Genomic DNA, 22,163 nt, shown 5'->3' with positions numbered 1-22,163 from the left:
ACCGGAAGGAAGTCTAAGAGCCGCTAGAGCGATCACAAAAGTCCTCTTCCTCTACAAAATAACAGTCCTAATTCTCGAGAATAGACAAAACACGCAAAATACCAAGAAAATCAAGAGAGGCAAATGTACATGGTGTGGGAACTTCGGGCACAATGTGTGCAGCTTTTCTGATAGTCATCTTTTTCGAAAAAGTATATTTGCACTGTCTCATTTTACATCCCCATGCACAACCTTTATAGTTAATGTTTTTTGCCTTTATTTATTATTGTCTTATTTTATTTTCCTAGTGTTTTTTTTTATAACACAATGAAAATTCCTTGTACATGCAACCTATTATACTTGCCAATAAAGATGTTGCTGATTCCACCAATGAAAACTTCATGAAAAAACAACATATATATATATATATATATATATATATATATATATATATATATATATATATATATATATATATATATATATATATATATAAGGCTCCCTCCTTTTTTTATTTCCCACAAGACATTGATACGGTATGATCCAGAAATGTATATTATTATATTATATATATTTATATATAATATTTATATTATGTTTTGTATGGAGCAAAAGATACAAATAATTTACATATATATATATATATATATATATATATATATATATATATATATATATATATATATATATATATATATATATATATATATATATAATTATTGTTATTATTGTTAGCATAGGGAAAATTCTGGTTTCCGTTTGTGCGCGCCGGGCTTCCGGTTCTGCGCGTTGCCAGTCAGCTGACAGATGTCTCCGCGCTGCTCCGAGATTTCCAGACCCACCTGAGGGGCCGAAGGTAAGGCGATCTTGCGGCGCGTTTTGTCTCTCGCTTGCTCGCACGATGAGCGCCGGCACCCCGAAAACTCTGCCTTCGTCCGGGCAGAAATCCATCCAGGACATCTGCCACCCGCTATCCGCGGAGGAGTCGCTCCTCACTCCCAGCCCAGATGCAGCCAACACCAGCAGCAGCATCGGCCACAGGGTAAGCGCAGGGGTTCCCCCGTTCTCCATCCAACACAGGGGAATTTATTGAAGGGGGGGTTGGGGCTGATTCACCCCTCATGTGGATCTGAGGATAATCTTCACCCATTTGACTGATCTGGGATACAGTATTCTAATATTCAGGTGCTGTTGATAGAAAACTTACTCTTGATCATCACTTCTGTCTAATCAAACTGTCACTATGAACTGTTCTTCTAATCTTTATTAAAGTGTCAGAGTGATTGAAAGCCTGGATGGTGATGCACACATCGCAGGATGTCTCCAATCATGTGCTTCTCGAACTCTTCGAGGGTTTAATACATCCTCGAGGAACTTTCAGACAGAACGTTCAGTGGAAAAGAGACCAGAAACTGGTGACCAGGCTAGTAGGCGTGTCCAGAGATATCACAAAGTTTAACTTTATGAAAATATGGTGTGTTTTGGTGCACATCTACCAATGGGATCGAGGCGTGTAGAGTGTACATCATCTGATTACCAATGGGAGGGAAGACAGTAAAAAGCATGTGATCAGTTTAGCAGTGGGTGTGGAGACAGTTGGGTTCACATGATCTGTCTACCAATGAAAGTGGAGAGTGTGTATAATCTGTTTACCAATGGGAGTGAAGAGAGCAGATGATCTGTCCACCAATGGGATTGAACACTGTGTATAATCCCTCTACCAATGAGAGTGGAGTATGCATGATCTGTCAACCAGTGGGAGTGAAGACTGTAGAGCTCTTGTAAACCATCTATTAATGGTATTGGAGACAGTAGAGCTTGTGTGATCCATCTACCAATGGTAGAGAAGATGGCATATGATCCGTCTACCAATAGGAGCGAAGACAGTGGAGTGTGTGCGATCCATGTACCAATGGTAGTGGAGTGCATGTAATCCACCTTTGATCCATCAATGGAAGTAAAGACACTGGAGCTCTTGTGATTCATCAACCAATAGAAACTGGGACCGTAGAGCATGTGTGCTCCGTCTGCCAATGGGAGTGGAGACTATAGATCTTGTGTGATAGATCTAGCAATGGGTGTGGAGATAGTCGAGCTCTTGTGAACCATCTACCTATAGGTGTGAATACCATAGAGCTTGTGTGTTTGATCTACGAAAGGAGGAATAGAATAGAGCATGTGTAATCCACACAGTAGATCTTTTGTGAACTATCTACCAATGGGAGTGAAGAGTGCACTTGATCCTTTTTACGGATGGGAGTAGATCTCATGTGATTAAACTGCCCATTGGATTGAAGACAGTAGAACTTGTGTGATCATTCTCAAATTTATTTTTTGTAGATTCCTGCAGCCTCTATTTGGATTGATCTGTTTTTTTTTTGTGCACTTCACTGACACAACATCTGCAGCGATAGATGCAGCTCGAGAAGGTAGAGAACATGAATTTGATGGATTGCATATTATATCTTTCTTTCAATCCTCCAAAAACAGGAAGTGAAAATAGACAGAAGAACTACGTTGTCCGGTTTCCACAGAAGGACAGGCAGCATTGTAATGTGTTTGGATTATAAATGGAAGGATTCCAGTCTTTCTGCTTACTGTGTTTGGTGTTCAAAAGAAACGCTGCCGGTGTGTGTGTGTGTGTGTGTGTGTGTGTGTGTGTGAGTGAGTGAGATAGTTCTCACACTATTTCTTTTATACCACTGATATTTTGCACTGCCTCATACTTGATAGTTTCATTTAATCAAATATGAGATTTTTTGCTTTCTCATGTAACATCATGAAGATCTGAGGATAATCCACATAAAATCTTATACACTATTTTGCCAGAAGTTTGTGGACACCTGGCCATAAGTATATGGTATGTGCTTTTTTGCATTCCACATTTAGTCCCAATTTGCTTTTGCAATTCCCTCCACTCTTCTCTGAAGATGTTTTAGATTTTGGAGTGTGCTTGTGGATGTTTGTGCTTATTCAGACTCATGAGTGTTAGTAAAGTCAGGTACTGATGTAGGTGAGAAGGTGAGGAGGTCTGGGGTGCAGTCAGTGTTCACATTCATCCCAAAAGTGTTTAATAGGGATGTAGCTCTATAGCAGATCTTCCACTCCAACCCATGTAAAGCATATGTCCTGGCTTTGTCCACAGGGGCATTGTCATCCTGGAACAGATTTGGGCCCGATACAATTGTGTGCCTCCAACTTTGCGGTAACAGTTTGGAAAAGAACCACATATTGCTGAGAAAGGCAGGTGTCCAAATACTTTAGTCCGTGTAGTGTGTATGTATGTATAGACGCTACATGATCAAAGGTTTGTCGAAAAAACTTCAAAGCACTTAATTGTACAGGAGGTCTTCATAGTGGATAAGATGTTCTGATCAGGACTTTTGATCAGAAGGTGTTGGGTTGAAATCCCAGCCACACCAAACTGCCACTCCTGGGCCTCGAACAAGGCCCTTAACCCCATAACTGCTCAGTTGTTTAAATGAGATAAATGTAGGTCGTTCTGTATAAGGGCGTCTGCCAAACGCCATAAATTTAAATGTAAAACCCTGAACAGACTCGCTGGTACACTGCTTCACCTCAGACAGCACTGCTGTTCATTATTTCCCTTCAGCGGCATCATGGGAGTATCTCATTTATCTCCCCGCCTTCTTCAAGAGCATCCGTAGTCCATCACTCGTCCCTACACAGTACACTTCCATCACCAGCTGATGACGAAGCCGAATCACCTCACATTAGGCTTCATTTACCTGTGAAAATAAAAATCCACATCCCAAGATTTCCTCTCTCAGCACCTTTTCTGCTCCATTACTCACGAGGAAGCAATAAACCACAATTCGCTCATCTTAACCTTTTTTACTTCCTGGTTAATTCCTTTTTTTTTAGATAGTACTTGATGAATTGCAAAGTCGGCGCTTTTTACCCCCTCGTAACGCTTCTGGTTCAGACCTCTGATAAATGGTTTTTGTTTTGGGATAAGACAGGAAGGCAGTCTTCCTGTTTAGGGGGTTTCTGCAAATAAGTAAAAAAAAAAAAAAAAAAAAAAAAAACAAGTAAAAAAATTTATTCGCTTATAATTGAAAATTCATTTTAAACAGGTCTTAATGTTTTAATATCTGTGTAACGCTTCCTCTAAAGCTCATTGAAATCCTCCCATAGCACTCTTTCACCAGTCCAAATATAATTCCCTGTCAACTTCAATTACGACCACAAATGAGACAAATATGCAACAGCGAATCAGCTTTCTGTTATTCTCTTTAAATCTCTTTGATCTCTTTGAAATTCCATGTAAAACGGATTGCATTTTTCAGATCTGGGGAAGTGCAAGTTTAGCGATACTTTTAATTAATTATTAATTCATAAAAATTAATTAATTCATAAAAATAAGTTTAGGGGTCGGTTAAGGCCAGTCGCTAACAAACAATTTGTGTTTGTGTTCTTGATGTCGTAATAGAGCTCTTTAATTAAAAAATAAAATAGTAAAAGGTCTTAAAAAGTCCTAAATTTGACTTTGTGAAACCTGCAGAAACCCTGTGTTTAAGACACAACATAATTCCATTCGTTCAAGATTTGGTTTAGTTTAATAATGAGTTTTGCGCGGCTCGTACGGATCTGCAGCTGGACGCTGTTTGTGCGTCCAAAAAAAAAAAAGTGGGCACGCAGTCAGGAAAATACTGTCACCGTTTCCAGAAGTTCCAGATTCAAAAGGAGGATGTTGGTTTGGAGAATTTGCTTTCGCAGCAACTTATTTTCCTTCTGCCTCAAGACACAAAAGCTTTTCGTCTCGTTCTGCTTTTCGTGAAATCTCCTCGGTCCAATTTACAGCAGGTAGGAATTTTGAATTTTTTGATGCTGCTTTTTTAATCAGTGACCCCTGAAATATTGTATTATTAGTTAAGACAAGTATTAATTAGAAGCAGTTTAACGCTGTTTTATGAGCATCACATAACTGCGTTCATACAGACAAGGAGGCTGATGCACCGTATGTGTAATTGTCATTTTTTTCCTTCTATCAACACACAAAAAAACGCTGTTTCTAGCTTCTGTGTTATTCCAGTATTAAGTGTGTTTAAGTTTATCGTGACCTGATCAGTTGGTGGATCTGTCATTTATTTGAGAAATGCTTTGCGATTTTATTACTCCTTTTTATTAAATTTTCCTTCAGAGGTTCCAGAATACAAACAGAATATGAGCAGTCGACCTCTAATTTTTGGTTTGTTTGCTCCAGATCCGTTGAACATTATCATAACATCAAGCTGACGTTGACGGTCTTACAAGCATAGTTCTTCTTCTTCTTCTTCATATTATAAATTTTTTTTTCATGCCATGTCGCAATGCTTTTGTTTGAGCAAGCCCATGAGACGTATGAGCGCTTAGAGTGTCAAATTTCTCACTTTGTCTGCTCCCTAGAGACTTTAACACACTGAGTCCGGGAAGATTATCGGATTTTATTGGATGCAAAATTGTAATTATTATTTGGAGACACGCTCACACTCGAGAGAACTGTGAGTGATCATAAAAGCTCCACATCATACATTCAGGACTGTAATAAAGTCTTGAGGAGTGGCTTTAATGCTTGCTTTTACATCCTCGAGTCTTGTGTACTCTCCGTCTGCACCGTGATGGGGTGGATTCGGAGCAGGACCACAGGGTATAGTACACCACCAGGGACAAAACTGTAGTCTGCATCATGAAAAACTCACTCAATTAAACCCTTACTCATCATTGACTCAGTTCTGAGCTGATCTAAAGCCTGATTCAGATAGAAATAAGTGGTTCATGTGTTTCAAAACAACAACTTAATCTTTTTTTTTTTATGTACAGGAAATGTGAATGAGAAGGACCATGAATTTGGAACTGAAAAACCTGATTAGTCAAAGCACAGTTATTAGTGCAGTTATTTACACATTTACGGCATTTTGCAGATGCCCTTATCCAGGACGACTTACTGTTACTGTACTGCATGTCCTGAGAGTCACATAGAATACAGATTTACATGGCAGAGGTAGAGCTGTAACTTCCAGGAGACACACCAGGAAAAAAACATCTGGTTTTCTTTAAATTTTTTTTTTCTTTTTGCGCTACAAAGTCCTGTGTGTGAAAGGGCCATGTTTTAGAAGTCAGAAGGCACTTAAGTAAATTGATGAACTATCGTGAACTATTCGCATTTTTTACGTAATTATTTTGTATTTTTTTTCTATCGCATCGTAATGCATCGAATCATTGTTTCGAATCAAATTAAAAATCGGAAGTATCATATCGTTGGCTATGCATCGAGATTCGAGATCGCAGCAGCCTCAGTTATGGAGATGCAGATACACATTCAGGCAAAACTCATATTTTACAAATTTCCTTCAGTCAAAGGCAATGTGTATTTGAATAATACACTGATCAAATATGATACAGATATCTGTTACAGCAGAGCTCCCCAGATACCGGGCCATGGATCATTTGGTACCAATTAAAAACGTGTATTTATAATATGATATGCTTATTACAGGCCACGTTCGTCCATCTTTCTGCTGTACAATCACCATTTTTTGTCGCGTTCTAGGACTTAAGTCTCCCCAACGGTAATGCGGTGGACACGTCCAGCCCGGCTTCTTCGTCCTCTTTGCTAAATCGCCTGCAGCTTGACGACGACCTGGACGGAGAGATGCGGGATCTGTTTGTGACCGTGGACGACCCGAAGAAACACGTGTCCGCCATGGAGACGTACATCACATACAGAGTGTCTACTAAGGTCTGTGGGTCAAATGTCCTCAATCACTGAGACTAAAACAGTCCGTTTCCATCAGGTGGTTTGAATAAATAATAAATTGATTCTAACACACATTCTGTACTTTTTAACTCCAATTTGTCTGAAGATTCAGTTTCATTCAGTGGGGTTCGATTGATCTCCCTCGTTCTACCTTCTGAGAAATCGTTCAGGTTCTAGTTTCATTTTGTCACAAGGACGATTGAAATTTTGTAATATCAGGTGCTTTTCCAGCTCCATGGATTTCCATATTTCGAAAGGAAAATAATATTTGAACACTGAATAAAACTAAAACTAATAAAACTAAGACAAAGCTAGTTTTGAGACAGATGGTAGGCTGATAAAATGAAAAGCTGTACATGGTGATCTATTAGCAGGGATATTCCTCTTCTCTGGAGGATTGTTTGCTCTCCGTTGGAGGAGACATTCATCTTTAACAGTTAATGATGAACAGGTTAAAGATGGTTAATGAATAACTGCTGCATTATGTCTCCATTACGGATTATTGATTTAAGGCTCACCAGATTCACAGAGAGAAAATAGAACAACTTAGAACTAGTGAGTCTGTCTGGTGTCGGAGGGATATTTGTTTGCAGCGTCGGAAAATATCTGATCCTGATCCTGATGCTGAACCATAATCCTGAGCTAACGCTTGAAATAATTGCAATAAAGATCAGTGGAAATTATTATTATGTGGTCTGAAGTTTGAAATCTTTGGGTCCAGTCATCGGAGACTGACGGAAGAACGAGTGCTGGCGGATCCTTCCTGGTTTGCGGCTGCATTTCTGCCTTGGTGTTGGAGATATTGTCAGAATTGATGAGATCGTAAATGCTCAGAAATACAGGCTGGTTTTACTTCATCATTCCATTTCTTATGGAAAGCAGGAAAACAGCATGAGAAGGATCCCAAGCGAAATCATATTTGTAAGAAAAACAGATGCTAAAGCAGTGACATTAATGATCTGGACCCCAAATGTTATAGAGGCAGTATGGGGTCACCTGGACATATAATAATAAATAAAGACAATGTAAATCTAAAGAAGAAGAGCTTAAAAACACCTGGTATCATATATACCAAAAGATTACTTTAGGAAACTTCAGGACAGGCTCCCTAATATCTCAGAGCTCACCATAAATACTGACTTTTGCCTGGAGAAGCCATTTTGTTAAAAAAAAAAATAATTTTTATTTTTGTGTACATAATTTCACACACGTTTCTTCCTGATAGACGGGTGGAATTTGGACGAGACTGAATTTAGGTGTGGAATTGGGGTGGGGCGGAGAAACGATAATCTTTTCAATGTTCCTGTTTGTGGTTGTAAATTAAAAGAATGATTTTCTCTCATTAATGTATTTTTATTTGTTTTTTTTCCATAGACCACCAGAACAGAGTTTGACCTTCCGGAATATTCTGTGCGGAGGCGCTATCAAGACTTTGATTGGCTGAGGAACAAGCTCGAAGACAGCCAACCAACCCACCTTATTCCAGTAGGTAGAGCCTCAAATATAAACTGATATAAGTTATATAAGACAGAAAAGCGTATCCAAACTCAAATGGAACTTATTTAATTTGAGTGATTTTGGAAAAAAAATGGTAGAATATGGGAAAAAAGACCTCATGTGTGCATTCTAGATAATTGTGTTAAGAAAGATTGGCTTTCACTTCTTTGTTTGTATGTTTTGCCCTCAATATCTTGGTGTGTTTTTCCCGTGTTCTCCAAAGCCACTACCTGAAAAATTTGTGATGAAAGGAGTGGTGGATCGTTTTTCAGAAGAATTTGTCGAGACGCGGAGAAAAGCCCTGGATAAGTTCCTGAAACGGGTTGCAGATCACCCTGTCCTTTCCTTCAACGAGCACTTCAGTGCTTTCCTGTCTGCCAAGGTTAGTGCACACATTTGTGTGTGTGTGTGTGTGTGTGTGTGTGTGTGTGTGTGTGAGGTGTAACGAGTACCTGAAAGTCATATTTGATTAAAAGTATAGATACCTTACCACAAAACTTACTCCATTACAGGTAAAAATAAAAATCATCAATTCCAATATGGCTTGAGTAAAAGTCTCCGAGTGTCCAATTTGAACTCGTATTGAACGTAGGCTCAAAGATGCACAAATCAGAAACAGTTTAAAGTTTTATTTTCTAAAATACAAATCAAATTGTTCACCTTAACAACCAAGATCAACCCAACAGCCTTTTTCAACCTCCCAGAATGAAGAAAAGATCAAACAAGTCGGTGAAAAAGACAAGAAGTAAAGCAATTTTTCAAGAAGGGATTTAATCAACAAATTGAAAAAAAAAAGAGAAAAGTAGAAGAAGTGTTATTATTCAATAGACAAATCAAAATAAAGTTAAGCTTTGTGGATAAAGTAAAAACCAAATATTTAAAACTGACTGGGATTTGATACAACTCTCAGTCTCAGAGAGGGACAGTATATTTATTCAACAAAACCTGGTTCCCAAAGTCTCTGAGAATAATTCGAATTTATGACAGGGCAAATGTTCTACTGATCCAAAGGTTATATCTGTCACTGCTGCATAATCTCATTACATGATTAATGAGTGACATTTTAATTTTAATGTACACACTCTCTGGTTTAATACCATGAACAATCCAGAGATGGTGAAGCTCATATTATATAAGGTGGTATCTGATAACAAAAAAGCTAACACACTCTCACCTTCAAAATAGTACAGCAATACCGCACTCCCAGTGTTCCTGCTACGTCTGGAATGTGTCCTGGAAGTCTTCTTTTCGAAGCGTGTTAAGCACCTTCTCCGATTTGTGGTGGATCTCTGTGATGGTATCAAAAACTGCAACCTTTGAGCTGGATCTTCATCTCGAAAGAGCCAAAGAGCTCTTTTGACACACTGACTTATAAAAGTCGGCGCTCCCTGTGACTGTGTGTGCTGCCTTGTGCTGCCATCTGTTGGCGTGTTACACGACTAGTCTCAAAACGTTTTGGTGCCACCTCGTATATGCTGGTGAGCGAAGAAACATGGGGACACATCACACAAGAATGTGGCTGGCGGACCAAAGCTATTTTATTTGCTGATAACTGGTTTAATTTTTTAATATATTTTTTAATATTGGAAAAATCTATTTATTACATTTAACTTAAAGGGATCTGTAGACTCAAGTAGAAGAGGTTATAGTATTACGCTTGCTGCTTTTCACTGGTTTACAAGACACTGGCCGTAATGCTGGATTTATTGCTGATGCTGTGACCAAGAATAAAATTTTATATAATGTTATTATAAATATTGTCATTCTGCAAACTGTCATCCATTGCAAGTGTTGTACAAGCTTCAAAGCTCCAGGAAGACACCTGAAGTTTCTGTCTGTTCGTTCAGTTCAACTCCTCTGATTTCATACTGTATCGTGATGTTAACAACAGACATTTAGGAAGAGAACCAGAGGCCTAAGGGAGCCGGAGAGATAAACGGAATGATAAATGAGCACTTTTGTAGAACTGGAAAAGTCAAGACGTTACTAAGTAGATCGGAAGGATGTCTGGTACGAACTGTTTCATGTTTGTGTTAAAGGATTTGAACAAAAGGCAAGGCCTGGCTCTGCTGTCCAAGATGGGCGAGTCTGTGAAGTATGTGACGGGCGGCTACAAGCTGAGAGCGCGGCCGGTCGATTTCGCCACAATGGGTGATTATCTGGACATGTTCACGCAGAAGCTGGGTACCATCGACCGGATAGCACAGAGGATCATCAAAGAGCAGTCAGGTTAGAGCTACGTCGACTATCTGCTTACTAACATTGGCTTTCCAGGTCTCAGAATGTTCAGGAAGAAGTATGGGGGAAGTAATGAAAGTGAACATGATCTTAGGTCTCGTAAAAATGCTAAAGTTAGTTATTTGTTTGTGCGATTATTAATATCCTCACTTTATACTGGGAAATTTAGTTTAGTAGGACTGCAGTGTTTTAAAAGTCTTTCTAGGCTATTTATAACTGTTCAAAGAAACTTCAAAAGAACTCTGCTTTATTTTTTTTTAAAGGATGTGCATCTCCATAACTGAGGCGAATGCGATTCGCATCTCGATGCACAGCCAACTGACACAACTCAATCCGATTCAATTCAACACAAAGGGTTTCAATTAAAAAAATATGAGGCTATGCAATTAAATATGGTACAGATAGTTCGCTTTTATTTCTTGGGTTCAGACAGACAGCAAATCATCAATTTACTTAAGTGCCCTTCCAAATTCTAACGTATGGCCCCTTTCACTAACACGCCTTTCGAGTGCAAAAAGATGAAATAAAAGCAGACGTTATTTTCCTGTTCTGTCTGCAGGAAGTTACAGCTCTACCTCTGCCATGTTAATCTGTATTCTCTGTGTCTCTCAGGACACGTCTCGGTCTCTAATTATTATCTACTAATAATTATATAGTAATAAATAGTTTTTTTTATAGCAAATATGTTAAAAATGATGCGTTGCGATACAAATGATAACTTGTATCCGATGCAAACTTTAAAAAAAATCTTTGAATCACATCCTTAACTTTTATGCTCATGTACCGATGTGACTCGGTGAATCTTACCATTTCTAACACATATATATATATATATATATTCCTGAGGTCAGTTTTGGGAAACCAAAGTTCACCAGAGGACTCTATAAATCCCAAATAGTGCCCTATGATACAATGCAAAATAAAACCCAATTTTCTCTCCTACATGTTTCTCCATTAGAGTACCTAGTGGAGCTGAGAGAGTACGGGCCGCTCCACTCGTCATGGGCATCCTTCGAGCAGGAGCTTCAGGAGCCGCTGGACGGCGTTTCAGGCTGTGTGGCTAACTGCTGCAGCACCCTGGAGGAACTTACCGAGGACATGAGCGATGATTTCCTGCCTGTCCTGCGAGAATACGTCCTCTACGTTGAATCCATGAAGGTAGACCGCTTGCTAGACTTATGTCTGGTCTTGTAGTTATTTTAGGAATGTGTGGGGATCAACAGACCTACCGCAGTCGTTGAAGAACAGCCAGATAAGAAAGAGTGAAGGGTTTAAGAGTGGTAGCTTTTCTTAAAGGGGGGTCTGAGCCAAGAAATATGACCTAATAAGGAAGGCATGATAAATATGTGTAACTAAATGAAAACATGGAGGAAAGAGGGTAAGGGGTAAGAGGAGAATGTACAGGCAATAGTTACTCAAACAATCACTTTTTACACGTGTGAAGAGCAGAAAAGCTTCTCAAAAAGACACCAGACACCAGATGGGCTACAGTAGCAAAAGATCACGTTGTTTTCTGCTCCTGATAGCTGGTTTTCTAAAACTACATTATGCACAGTTTCCTATTTATTCACAAATAGCAACGGAAAACTATTCTTTGTGATATTGCCACATATTTTACAAGAAGCCATATATGCCTGGATAAAATGAAAGCATCATAGTTATACATTTTCAGAAAATGAGAAGTGCATGCAGGTAGGAACTAAATATGCAGATGGCAAAGTGCAGAACTGTTTGACCACAAATGCCATGTTTTCACTGGGTTGTTTTTCAGATATATATATATACACACACATCTTATTTGTACCAAAATATTTTGCTAAAGGAATTTCGGTTTGGTATATGTGGTATTAAACTGTTAACAATTTAACATATTACATAAAGTAATTTAGCAGAACAGAGCAATTTATAGTATCGTATTGTATAAACTATACAGTATATATTATGTATGTATGAGCATACGCTGCTACGAGTGCCTGGCGTGCTAAATATATTTTTTACAATTTTGCCGTATTGTCGTAAGTCGAACCATCGTATCTCAGGAACCGTCTGTTTATCTAAAACTTGATAGACGATGAAGCTTCTGCTTTCTTTTTTGCTCAATAGCTAAAGAAAGAGAAAGGAAGTGTTGCACAAGAACAGATGAAGGATGCAGTTTTCACAAGCTAAACCCTCACTCTCGAGTTGTGTTTTCATATAAAATGAAAGTGAATAAAATGTGTAATGTGTAAAATCATCTGTGAAACTCCGATCTGTGAAAGTGTGGTTTCATATCATTTTCACAAGGATTGGCACTACAATTGAGAACAAAACACGGGAAATATGTCGGGGATCATAATTTGCGCATGGAGAAATCCCCCATGCACTCCTCAACAAGCACCCAAGCGTTATTATAAAATATAAAAATTAAAGATAGTTACACTAAATATGTGGCTTTTGCATGTTTTAAAGTACACTTTTATACATAAATACTCTGAATTAGGATTTTATAAAGTTATAATAAGCAAAATATCCATAAATGTTTTTAATCCGATTAATCGGGACAAAATAACCGATTAATCGATTATTAAAACAATCGTTTGTTGCAGCCCCACTATTGATCTCACTACGGGACCGATCTCTTGACCTGATCTTCCGGTATTATGAGTTATTGCCCTGCAGATCTCTGAAAAACAAAAGGCGAATGCATAAATCCTTCATTTGACAGCGTTGTGATGAGAATAGACCAGGACGCTCAGTTTATCGCTGGTGCTGACAGCACACTGTTAACTTTTGTAATCTACCAGGCCATAATTTTTCTCCCTGAAGTTCCCGAGCACACAGACGATGCAAAGCTGCTTTTCCATATTGGAGCTGCCTCACTGTGTGCGAGTGCAGCGATGCCAAACGCTGAGCTGTGAACTAATTTCAGACAACTATGACTCATTCTATAATGGCATCTTGGTTTTATAACCAAATTTATAGACACTTGAAGGCTGTTTGTGAAGTTTATGCTCAACGACTGTTATGTCGCTACTCTCAAATTGCAGAATGTTTTGAAGAAGAGGGACCAAGTTCAGGCCGAGTACGAGGCTAAACTGGAGGCTGTAGCGTTCCGTGAGGAAAAGAAGACAACTGTAAGTATCCTAAAGTTTATGATGCACGACTGTTATTTTAAGTCATTTTTATTCCTGTAATCACATACGTCATAGCGGTTCTTAACTATTTGTTCATTTGACAACACCCATCTTAAAAAGTCTGAGAACAAATATCAGCTCGATATATTCCAGAAAAACCACAAGATATTCTGGTGTTGTGAAAGTTGCAGCTTCACCTCTTTACAGCGGTGACACTGACTCCTTTGATAAACATGAGAGTCTACCTCACCACACAATCAGTGTTTGTGGTTAAGGCAGTAGACTCTGGATTGGAAAGTCACAAGTTCAAATCCCAGCACCAACAAGCTGCCACTGCTGGGCCCCTGGGCGAGGCCCTTAACCCTCAACTGCTCAATTAAAAGTCGATTAATCTAAAAATGTAAAACAGTACAGAATCATGGACATGTGTAAAATGAAATATAAAAATAAATATGAATCTATTAATAAATAAATATAATTAATATGTGATAAATATTGCGCACTCAATGCAGCACGCAGTCTCATGCGTAAAAACAAACAGCATGTGGTTTCAGTGATTCGTCTCTAGAGGCCGATATCGCAATGACCAGAGCGGAAGCTGGAAAAACTATCGGTATGGATTTTTGCCGATAATTCCAACAATCAACTTTTGGTGCAGATTTAACGGCAAAACCTATGAAACGGTCGACCTCTAATTTCTAGATCAACATGTGGCGTCTGATAAAACAAATCATATTTTAACAAAAGGAAAGAAAAGTGTATCATTTTTATATTGCAATTGTGTTTAATAGCCAAATAGCTGACAAGTAATAATGTTCATATATATTAAATATTTATCAGAAAAAAAGTTATATATGTATATACAATGGTTTTGCCTGAAGTTTGATGAATAGTTCTACACGTTCGACACGCCCATTACTGAACACTACACCGCCACAATGATGGAACTGAAATGAATGGGCATTGGATGAAGAGGATGAGGGTTCCCTTTCGAAGTCTGGCTCCTTTCTAAGTTTCTTCTTTATGAAGTCTCAGGGTGTTTTTCTTTGCCACTGACTCACTCATTAGGAATCAAATTATAGGCACTAAACTTCTACATTTTGACAGCATTACTGTTGGGTGAATTGTGGCGTATACTTGTGTTATGACTGTACGAGGCCGCTGCCCAGATGTTTTTGCAGATATTTCTGACATTTTTTGTAGTAGGAAAGAACACTTTGTGTCCTCATGCAGGTGCCCACTGATGTGGAGAAGTGCCAGGACCGGCTGGAGTGCTTCAACGCTGACCTGAAGGCCGACTGGGAGCGCTGGCAGAATAACAAGCGGCAGGATTTCAGACAGTTGCTGACCAGCATGGCAGACAAAAACATCCAGTACTATGAAAAGGTAAACAGACAGAGAGACAGAGATATAACAAGAGACAGTGGATGGGTGAGTGGTGGAATGAAAGAAAATTAAAAGGAAGGTCGAGGAGAAAAGGGTTGGGAAATCCAGGTGGGAATTCTGTAGCCCTAGCACTGAATATATTGTAATCTCAATTAAATGTTGCTTCTATTTTTTATTTTTTTTCGTCCTCTGACCGTACGGCACCACTGTCTACACGGGTGAGTCGAACGAAAACCTTTATTAGTTTCAATTCCTTTAGAATTTTTCTAGAAATACAAATCCTTCAGGTGCTGATTTATGTATGCAAATTTATTCGTAGTTAATAGGATTGCACTTTAGAAGTAATTTGAATGAAGATGTGTAGAAATTACGCAAGTCCTACGAGGCCATGTGTTACAATATTTTTTCTTTTCTCACCATAAAAAAAGTCTTTTTGACTTAAAATTCAGTACTGAACTGAATCAGTACTGAACTGTTCCGTGTATTCGGCAGAAAGAGCATGTTCTGGAGGCGGCATCATTGCAGCATCATGGATGATCGTGTTCGCTTTACTTTGATCAGGGACTCAAACTAAAATAGCTTTGTGTCTGTACGTGATTGTCATCTTAGACATACGTCTCTGACACTTGAGAAGGAGGCTGTCAAGACAATATAGCGAACCTGAACGTGTAGTCAAATCTGTTGGCCTCCAACTCGAGGGACCGGGATCTTTATGGCCATTGAGTGTAAGTGAAGCATTCTGTAAGTGATGCAGGAAAGATGAAAGGAAATTAAGTCACGATAAAGAGAACCAACTTTTATGTTGCATGGCCTGTTAGGACTTCCCTGAGAAATAGATATGTAGCTATGAAGATGTGTAGAAATTTGATTCGGATGCTTTATAATGAATAGAAAAAAGACTAAATCTATTCCAGAACCACAATGAGCCTCTCTTGTTCTCTTGTTTGATAGGATTTAAAATTTCAGTCACACGCAATGAATTGCTGCACTTTTATGTAAAACGCATTCATTTCATATGAATGACTTGGCACAAGTTCTGTGAGACTATTTGAGGCCGTTGCTAAATACAAATTATCTTAAGATTTACATTACATTTATGAAGAAAATCTGTTTTTTTTGTGTTTTTTTTTGTTTTTTTGTGTATGGTTTGGTCGGTAAAAACTCATCCAGCATAACGACTGATAAATGATTATGAATGTCATTTTAGGCCGATTTCTGTTTCCTCACATTGTTTTTAATACGCAAGCTACACACTTGCAGCTTTCAACTTTTCTTTGTTTGTAGCTCCAGACCAAACTGGAGGAAAATTTACAATTTGGACACCGAACTCATTTTAACTAAAAAGAAAATTGTAATTTCATCACTTTCTGAAACAGAAACTTTTTTTTACATACATTTTCTTTTCAGCACAAGGCCTAAGAATCTGCTCGTTTCTCTCCTCTGCCTGTGGTGTCCGGAAACATCCATCACATGTGTATACGCAACAGCTCGACAGCATTCAGCTGCACTGCTCGTAGTCTTGAGTTTGCTCGGCTGCGCTTAGAGCGTCGTTCACCTTTTAGCCCCTTCGCTCGGCCAAACACTGACACAGCACTGCGAAATTCCAAACACGCCAGCCAAAGAGGAAAGTACAGAGCACAGAGCCAAGAGACTATTTAACTAAAACAGTTAAATAGTAATAAAGTTTACTGAAAATGTGTAAAACACTTTGCAGTAAGGATTTATAGAATGAATAGTTCTTCGCAAGGCACCTTCATGTATGCCTTCATGCACAATTTTCCGAAAAAGGGTTTCCCTATTTTTCTTGCCTTTTTTTTTTTGTTTAATCATCTACAAGAACAAATGTTTTCTGCTTCAGGTAATGGAAAAGGCGAAGATTGCACAGCATAACAAAAAAAAAACCCAAAAACAATGAGGTCCATCTCAAGCAGCTTCTTAGTTCACTAGTGATTAGGGCGTCTGCCTTGTTTTTCAGGTCTGCCGTACTCGTGAAATTCTTCCAGCACACGTGAAAGTTCGATCCCTACAAATCCGATTCGATTGCTCATTATGTTTTGGAGTTTTTCTGAAGCTTCACAGTTTGGTTTATTAACAGTTATATATGATTTATTTCTTTTAGAATCCTCACTGCCAAGTGTCATGGGTTACATGCACAGGGATTTTGTCATGGTGTGTTGGTGCTATAGAAATAAAAAACTTGAAAAATGAAAGAAAATAATAAATAGAGATAAAGACATCACTATACAGTGTGTAAAGTGGGATTTACATTACTGTAATATTAGTGTTACTGGAAGCAGGGTGGTGGGTCCGTGGGTCTGTGGTATTATTTCATGTAGTTTATTTGTTTATTTTTTAAATCTATTAGATTTGAGTTGTTGATGTAAATGAGGTAGCAAATGATATACTGAGGTGGAAAGAGTAATCATATATTCTACTCAAGTTACTTAAAATCTTTTTTACTGAAGTCCAAATCTACTCAAATAAAAGTTAAAAGTAGTCATTTATAATTTAATCAGAGCAAAATGTAGAGTTACTTTTTTTTTTAAACACCAGGGGGCGTGGGATTTTAGTGCAGGTGAAAAAAGGCAAGGAGATAAATCTCAAACTAGGTGTTTTTTTTAATTTTTTATTAAAGAAACACTGTAACATATTAAAGTGCAATAACAACAACGAAAAAGGAAATAAATACACACACTGTTGATGGGTTTAATGTGAGATGCGGTTTCGCAGCAAATAGAAAACCTGTTATGTCATTTATGATACTGACGATGTACAAAATTTTATTTGATATATTATAGATTTTATTTTGGCCGATGATGAGATTAGAAACTTCATTCTGCCGTTTTTTGATAAATGCCATTAGTGCAGTAGGTAGTCATGTGACCAGAACATATACCAAGATATAGTGAACCACACGACCTGATGTACATGAATTCACGATTGAGATCCACTCAAGTTCTGCTCAACCACAACCTTCATATTTTGCCCAGAAAGAAAAGCCAAATGTTAACAGCTGCTTGTCCTGTGTCTCTGCTCTGCAGTGCCTTGCTGCATGGGAGTCCCTCGTTCCAGTCTTACAGGACAAACGGGAAGCCAAGGCAGAGACGAACTGAGCTTTAAGCATCACCTGCTCTCATGATCAGTGTGAGATCATGGCGGCGTGATCATCATTTTCCTACCGGGGACTCTGAGGAACAAGTGGATGGCCTACACAAAAAAAGACCGCTCGATATTTGTAAAGTGTGTTGGTTCTTTTTTTTTTCTTTTTCTTTTTTTTTTTATGAAATCCCATCCAAGCCCCATCTCCTCCTTTCCGGCATGGAAGAACATGGTCATTTTGTGTTCCACAGAAGCACAGCGAGACAAACCACACAATGACCTGGAGTTATCCTATGAACTTTTACAGGCAGGAAAAAGAGAAGTACAGCAGCGAAACACTCGCCAAACGTTTTCCTCATCTATAAATTCCGCTCGTCTTCAGCATGATTCCCTTTTTTTTAGTATCGCGGCCTCGTCACGTGACCGTGAAAAGACAGGCCAAGGATCGTCCACGTTTCTTTCACCAAGTATGGTGTGTATACATATTTTTTCTTCGTGTTGTTTCAGGAACACTACAGGTCTCGCACGGGATCATTTACACTTCATTCCAATTTGTGATTTACGTTTTTTTTTTTTTTGAGTTGATTCTAAAGGTTGTCTAATCAGCCCTACATGACCTCATTAAATATATACGTCCAAATGTTTTTTTTTTTTTTTATATTTATATATACACATATATACATCTCCTCCAGATTGTTGGGTTCCGCTTTGACAGGTTGTTGAAAACGAAACGAAAACGCTGCATCGGAAAAAGGAAATGCCTCCAGACCACTTATTCTTTTTCTCTCTCACAGAGATGTGATTTCTCAGCAGGACATGAAACTTTAGAAGGTTTTTGTTTATAATGTAAGCGTCAGGACTAATTAAGAAACGCTCTGGGATTCGAACACGTTTTACATCTTCATATACTTTTCTACACAGGTGTGTTTTGAGGACCTTTTCTGTTTTGTTCCCACATGAAATATATCAAGGTTTATTTCCACACTTGTGTCTTGTTTTGACGTAGTCAATTTTGTTGATTTGAAGCTACATAACAGTTTATGATCACTGGTATAACTATTATGAAGCCCTGTACTGAAGGCTTTGTGCAATTATGATGTCATAAAATTAAATCCTGATTTCTTCGCCTCTGATTAGCCAATCGGGCATCTGACATGCTGTTCGAACACATCGTAGATCAATCGTGGGTCAATTGGGACACCAAAATAGACAAAGAAAGTGTGATTAAGAAAAGTGTTTCATATTTAATTGTATTAATATAATATACATATATAATAATATACATAATACATATAATTTTTTATAATATTCTATTATATAAAGTTTAACATGTATGTCAGATGGATGTAAAAGTCTTTTTAAAAGCGGTTGTATATCGGATTAAGACTTTATAAATATGAACGTTGCTTTATGTCTCTTGCCATGATGGATTTATAGACGTGTCCTTTTTACGACTCCTTATAAACACGTGCATGAAAAACGAGACCGATACGAGCTCATGATGTGTAAATGTTGGAGAACAGGCTTCATGGTGTCGAGTAGACGCCGAGTTATAAGTTTATTATTTGACTAAACGTTCAAGTTAGAAAATGTATTATACACTGGGGCTGTGACGTAACATGTTGTATGAAGGGTCACAGTGTCACAGTGTACGAGCCTGACTTTCCATCCTCATCAGCGAGACCAGTCATGTCTCAGTGGTCCTCTGGGTCTCTTGCAGCCAAATTTAATAAGGCTTTGCTGTTGTCCTAATCCTTACAGGTTCTCGTTCTACTGCGTATTTAATTATTTTTTAAGCAACTATGTGCAACTGAGAAATTGAGAAGTGTTATGACACTGCACTTGTCTCACTGGGAAGACCTTATTTACAGTCTGTTTTTTTTTTTTTTTTTATTTGACCAGTTCTATATAAATACCAAGGGTCCTCAAAGCATTTTTTATGTTGTTTATTCCAGATCTGCAGTTTAGCATGGTAAACTTTGAAAAAAAAATGGTGAGATTTTCTCGAAGTCTCTGTTAGATGCAAATCCGCGGTTCTAGCCCCACCTAGTGGATGATAATGATGTTGTTTATCACGTCTCTGTAAAGAAAAAAAAAAGGGAAAAATTCACCATGAAACAAGTTTTTTGATATCTTTTTTATTTTTCCTACAATATCAATTCTGTTCTAACCTTCAGTTAAACTGAGAATTCTTCGATTTATCGAGTTCCTAAATTTATTCACCTTTTAGATCATATCCAAACCATGAAAATCACGTAGAACTATGAATAATGCCAACTTGGACATGATGTGTTCTGTAAGTGGGGAAAAAAAGCTGTCCGGCTCAAATAAGAAAATACCTGTAGGCTTTTAAATAATGCAGGTGTGCAGAATAATTTCTTTTTTTTTCAGTTAAATGATTTCCTTCTGCAAATAATTTGAAAACCCCAGTGCTAAATAGTGTACATCACATTTTTATTGTAGAAATATTATCAGATATTGTAGGTGCTGATTTGCTCATAAAAAGGTGTGCAGCAATGTCCAGCACAAATCATAATGTCCAGATTTTTATGGACTCACCTGTTGGACACAAAGTTTCAGATTGCAATGCAGCTGTATGAGGCAGTCGTGATGAATTACGGCTCTGGGTGTTAGCAGTGTGCAAGGTGACCTGTTTGAGCTTGATGTACCAGTAGGTTATTTGGAAGGTTGGTGTTTTAATCCCCATGCCACCAATCTGCTACTATTGGGCCCCTGAGTAAGGCCCTTGACCCTTTCTTAATCTCACTTTGGGTAGAGACGATGCAAAGACGAATGGGATTATATATATTAAAGGAATCAGAGTTGACATGATCCTACACGTCAAAGAATAAAGATTTCAAGAATTTTACTAACAGATAAATCTGAGGTTACTGAGGATGGAATGGTGCTTATAACGGTTTATCTACAAGCTCTTCAAGGTGGAGTTTTTCCTTTAAGCTAAAAAAAAAAAAAAAAGCCCAGACACAGACTAGACGCTCGCTTTTCATTTCCGCTCGTAACCAAATCCTTCTTTTAAGCTCTCGAAAGATTTCCGTGTGGTGTTTGTGTAATATCTAAGGCAGCTACACTACACCAAGTTGTGTGTGATCTTGTGGAAAATGAATGAAGTGCTGATTATTACACTAATTCTTAAGGGAAACCCACCAACCGAATTTATCTTTTTTGTTTCCTTTATTTTTTTTAAAATTCACAAATGCTTATTGGACGAATAAAGCAGCCAATGAGGAGTTTGATTGTACAGTAAATAGCATTTTGTGCATATTTTGTTGAAACGCTTTGTAAAACCCGCTTTGTATTGCAGAGGAAACACCGCGTATGGCTCGAGGGGGAGAAGTTAAACACGACAGTGTGTATTTTATAAAATGAATATAATTTATAGACCAAAAAACAAAACCCCAAGGTTTTTAGCTCTGCGTTCTCCCTTCTTTGTGTGTAAATTGTTTACTGTAACATTCATGTAAATGTCAACGTTTCGATCGCAGAGGGAAAAAATGGCATCGATGTCTCGAAGCGATATGTTTAACAAACATTTTAAATATTGAACCGATTAAAAAGGATTGTGTAAAAGCTTTTTTTGTGTATTTTGTCTGATTGAAAATGTTCCCCACTTCATTGTGTACAAGGTCGAAATGTTTTGAGACTAATGGTGTAAATGGTGAACACGTGCGTGAACACGTTTGAACAAAGAGCAAATGTGAAATTCTGTGTGAAAAACATTATCACAACAAATTATTCTTTAACGGTAGCCTAGTTAATGACATGGTCAAGGAATAAGAAGAGCTGCTCCAGACGTCCCTTCATATATTTGTTTATAAATTTATTTATTTATTTATTAGGTGTTGACCTTAAAGTTTAAATAATGTTCACAAGTTAATATAATCAAAGTATTAATAACAGGTTTGTATAAATAAAAAGCTAAGAAATATTTATTTCAAGAGCTTTTAATTTATTCTGAGCGGTACAGAGATGGAGGCCCTCCAATAGAAATTTTGCCTTCCAAATGTCTAGAACCGGCCCTGGTTTGACGAGTCAATACGGCGATGCTGCAACAAGTCGTTCGAGGTGTTTCG

At 38.0% G+C, this 22,163-nt stretch overlaps 1 protein-coding gene across 1 annotated transcript; it reads left to right on the top strand.

The window, feature by feature from the left end:
- The first annotated feature begins 737 nt into the window (after positions 1-737).
- On the top strand, positions 738-21,663 carry snx30 (sorting nexin family member 30). Its single transcript, XM_083567990.1, has 9 exons — positions 738-1,021; positions 6,533-6,721; positions 8,114-8,224; positions 8,460-8,618; positions 10,276-10,465; positions 11,433-11,632; positions 13,501-13,587; positions 14,821-14,973; positions 18,015-21,663. The coding sequence occupies exons 1-9, from the start codon at positions 881-883 to the stop codon at positions 18,084-18,086; spliced, it is 1,302 nt and encodes a 433-aa protein (XP_083424116.1). The 5' UTR covers positions 738-880; the 3' UTR covers positions 18,087-21,663.
- The last annotated feature ends 500 nt before the right edge of the window (positions 21,664-22,163 follow it).

This window comes from Silurus aristotelis, assembly GCF_946808225.1.
Source record: "Silurus aristotelis genome assembly, chromosome: 18".
Classification (NCBI taxonomy): domain Eukaryota; kingdom Metazoa; phylum Chordata; class Actinopteri; order Siluriformes; family Siluridae; genus Silurus; species Silurus aristotelis.
This window is presented reverse-complemented; position numbering and strand designations above follow the sequence as displayed.

Bases quoted from the DNA above. Each gene is read 5' to 3' on its own strand.
- snx30 (XM_083567990.1), top strand. From the start codon at position 881: ATGAGCGCCGGCACCCCGAAAACTCTGCCTTCGTCCGGGCAGAAATCC. The intron at 8,619-10,275 runs GTTAGTGCACAC...TTTGTGTTAAAG, and splicing joins GTGCTTTCCTGTCTGCCAAG to GATTTGAACAAAAGGCAAGG. The intron at 13,588-14,820 runs GTAAGTATCCTA...GTCCTCATGCAG, and splicing joins GTGAGGAAAAGAAGACAACT to GTGCCCACTGATGTGGAGAA.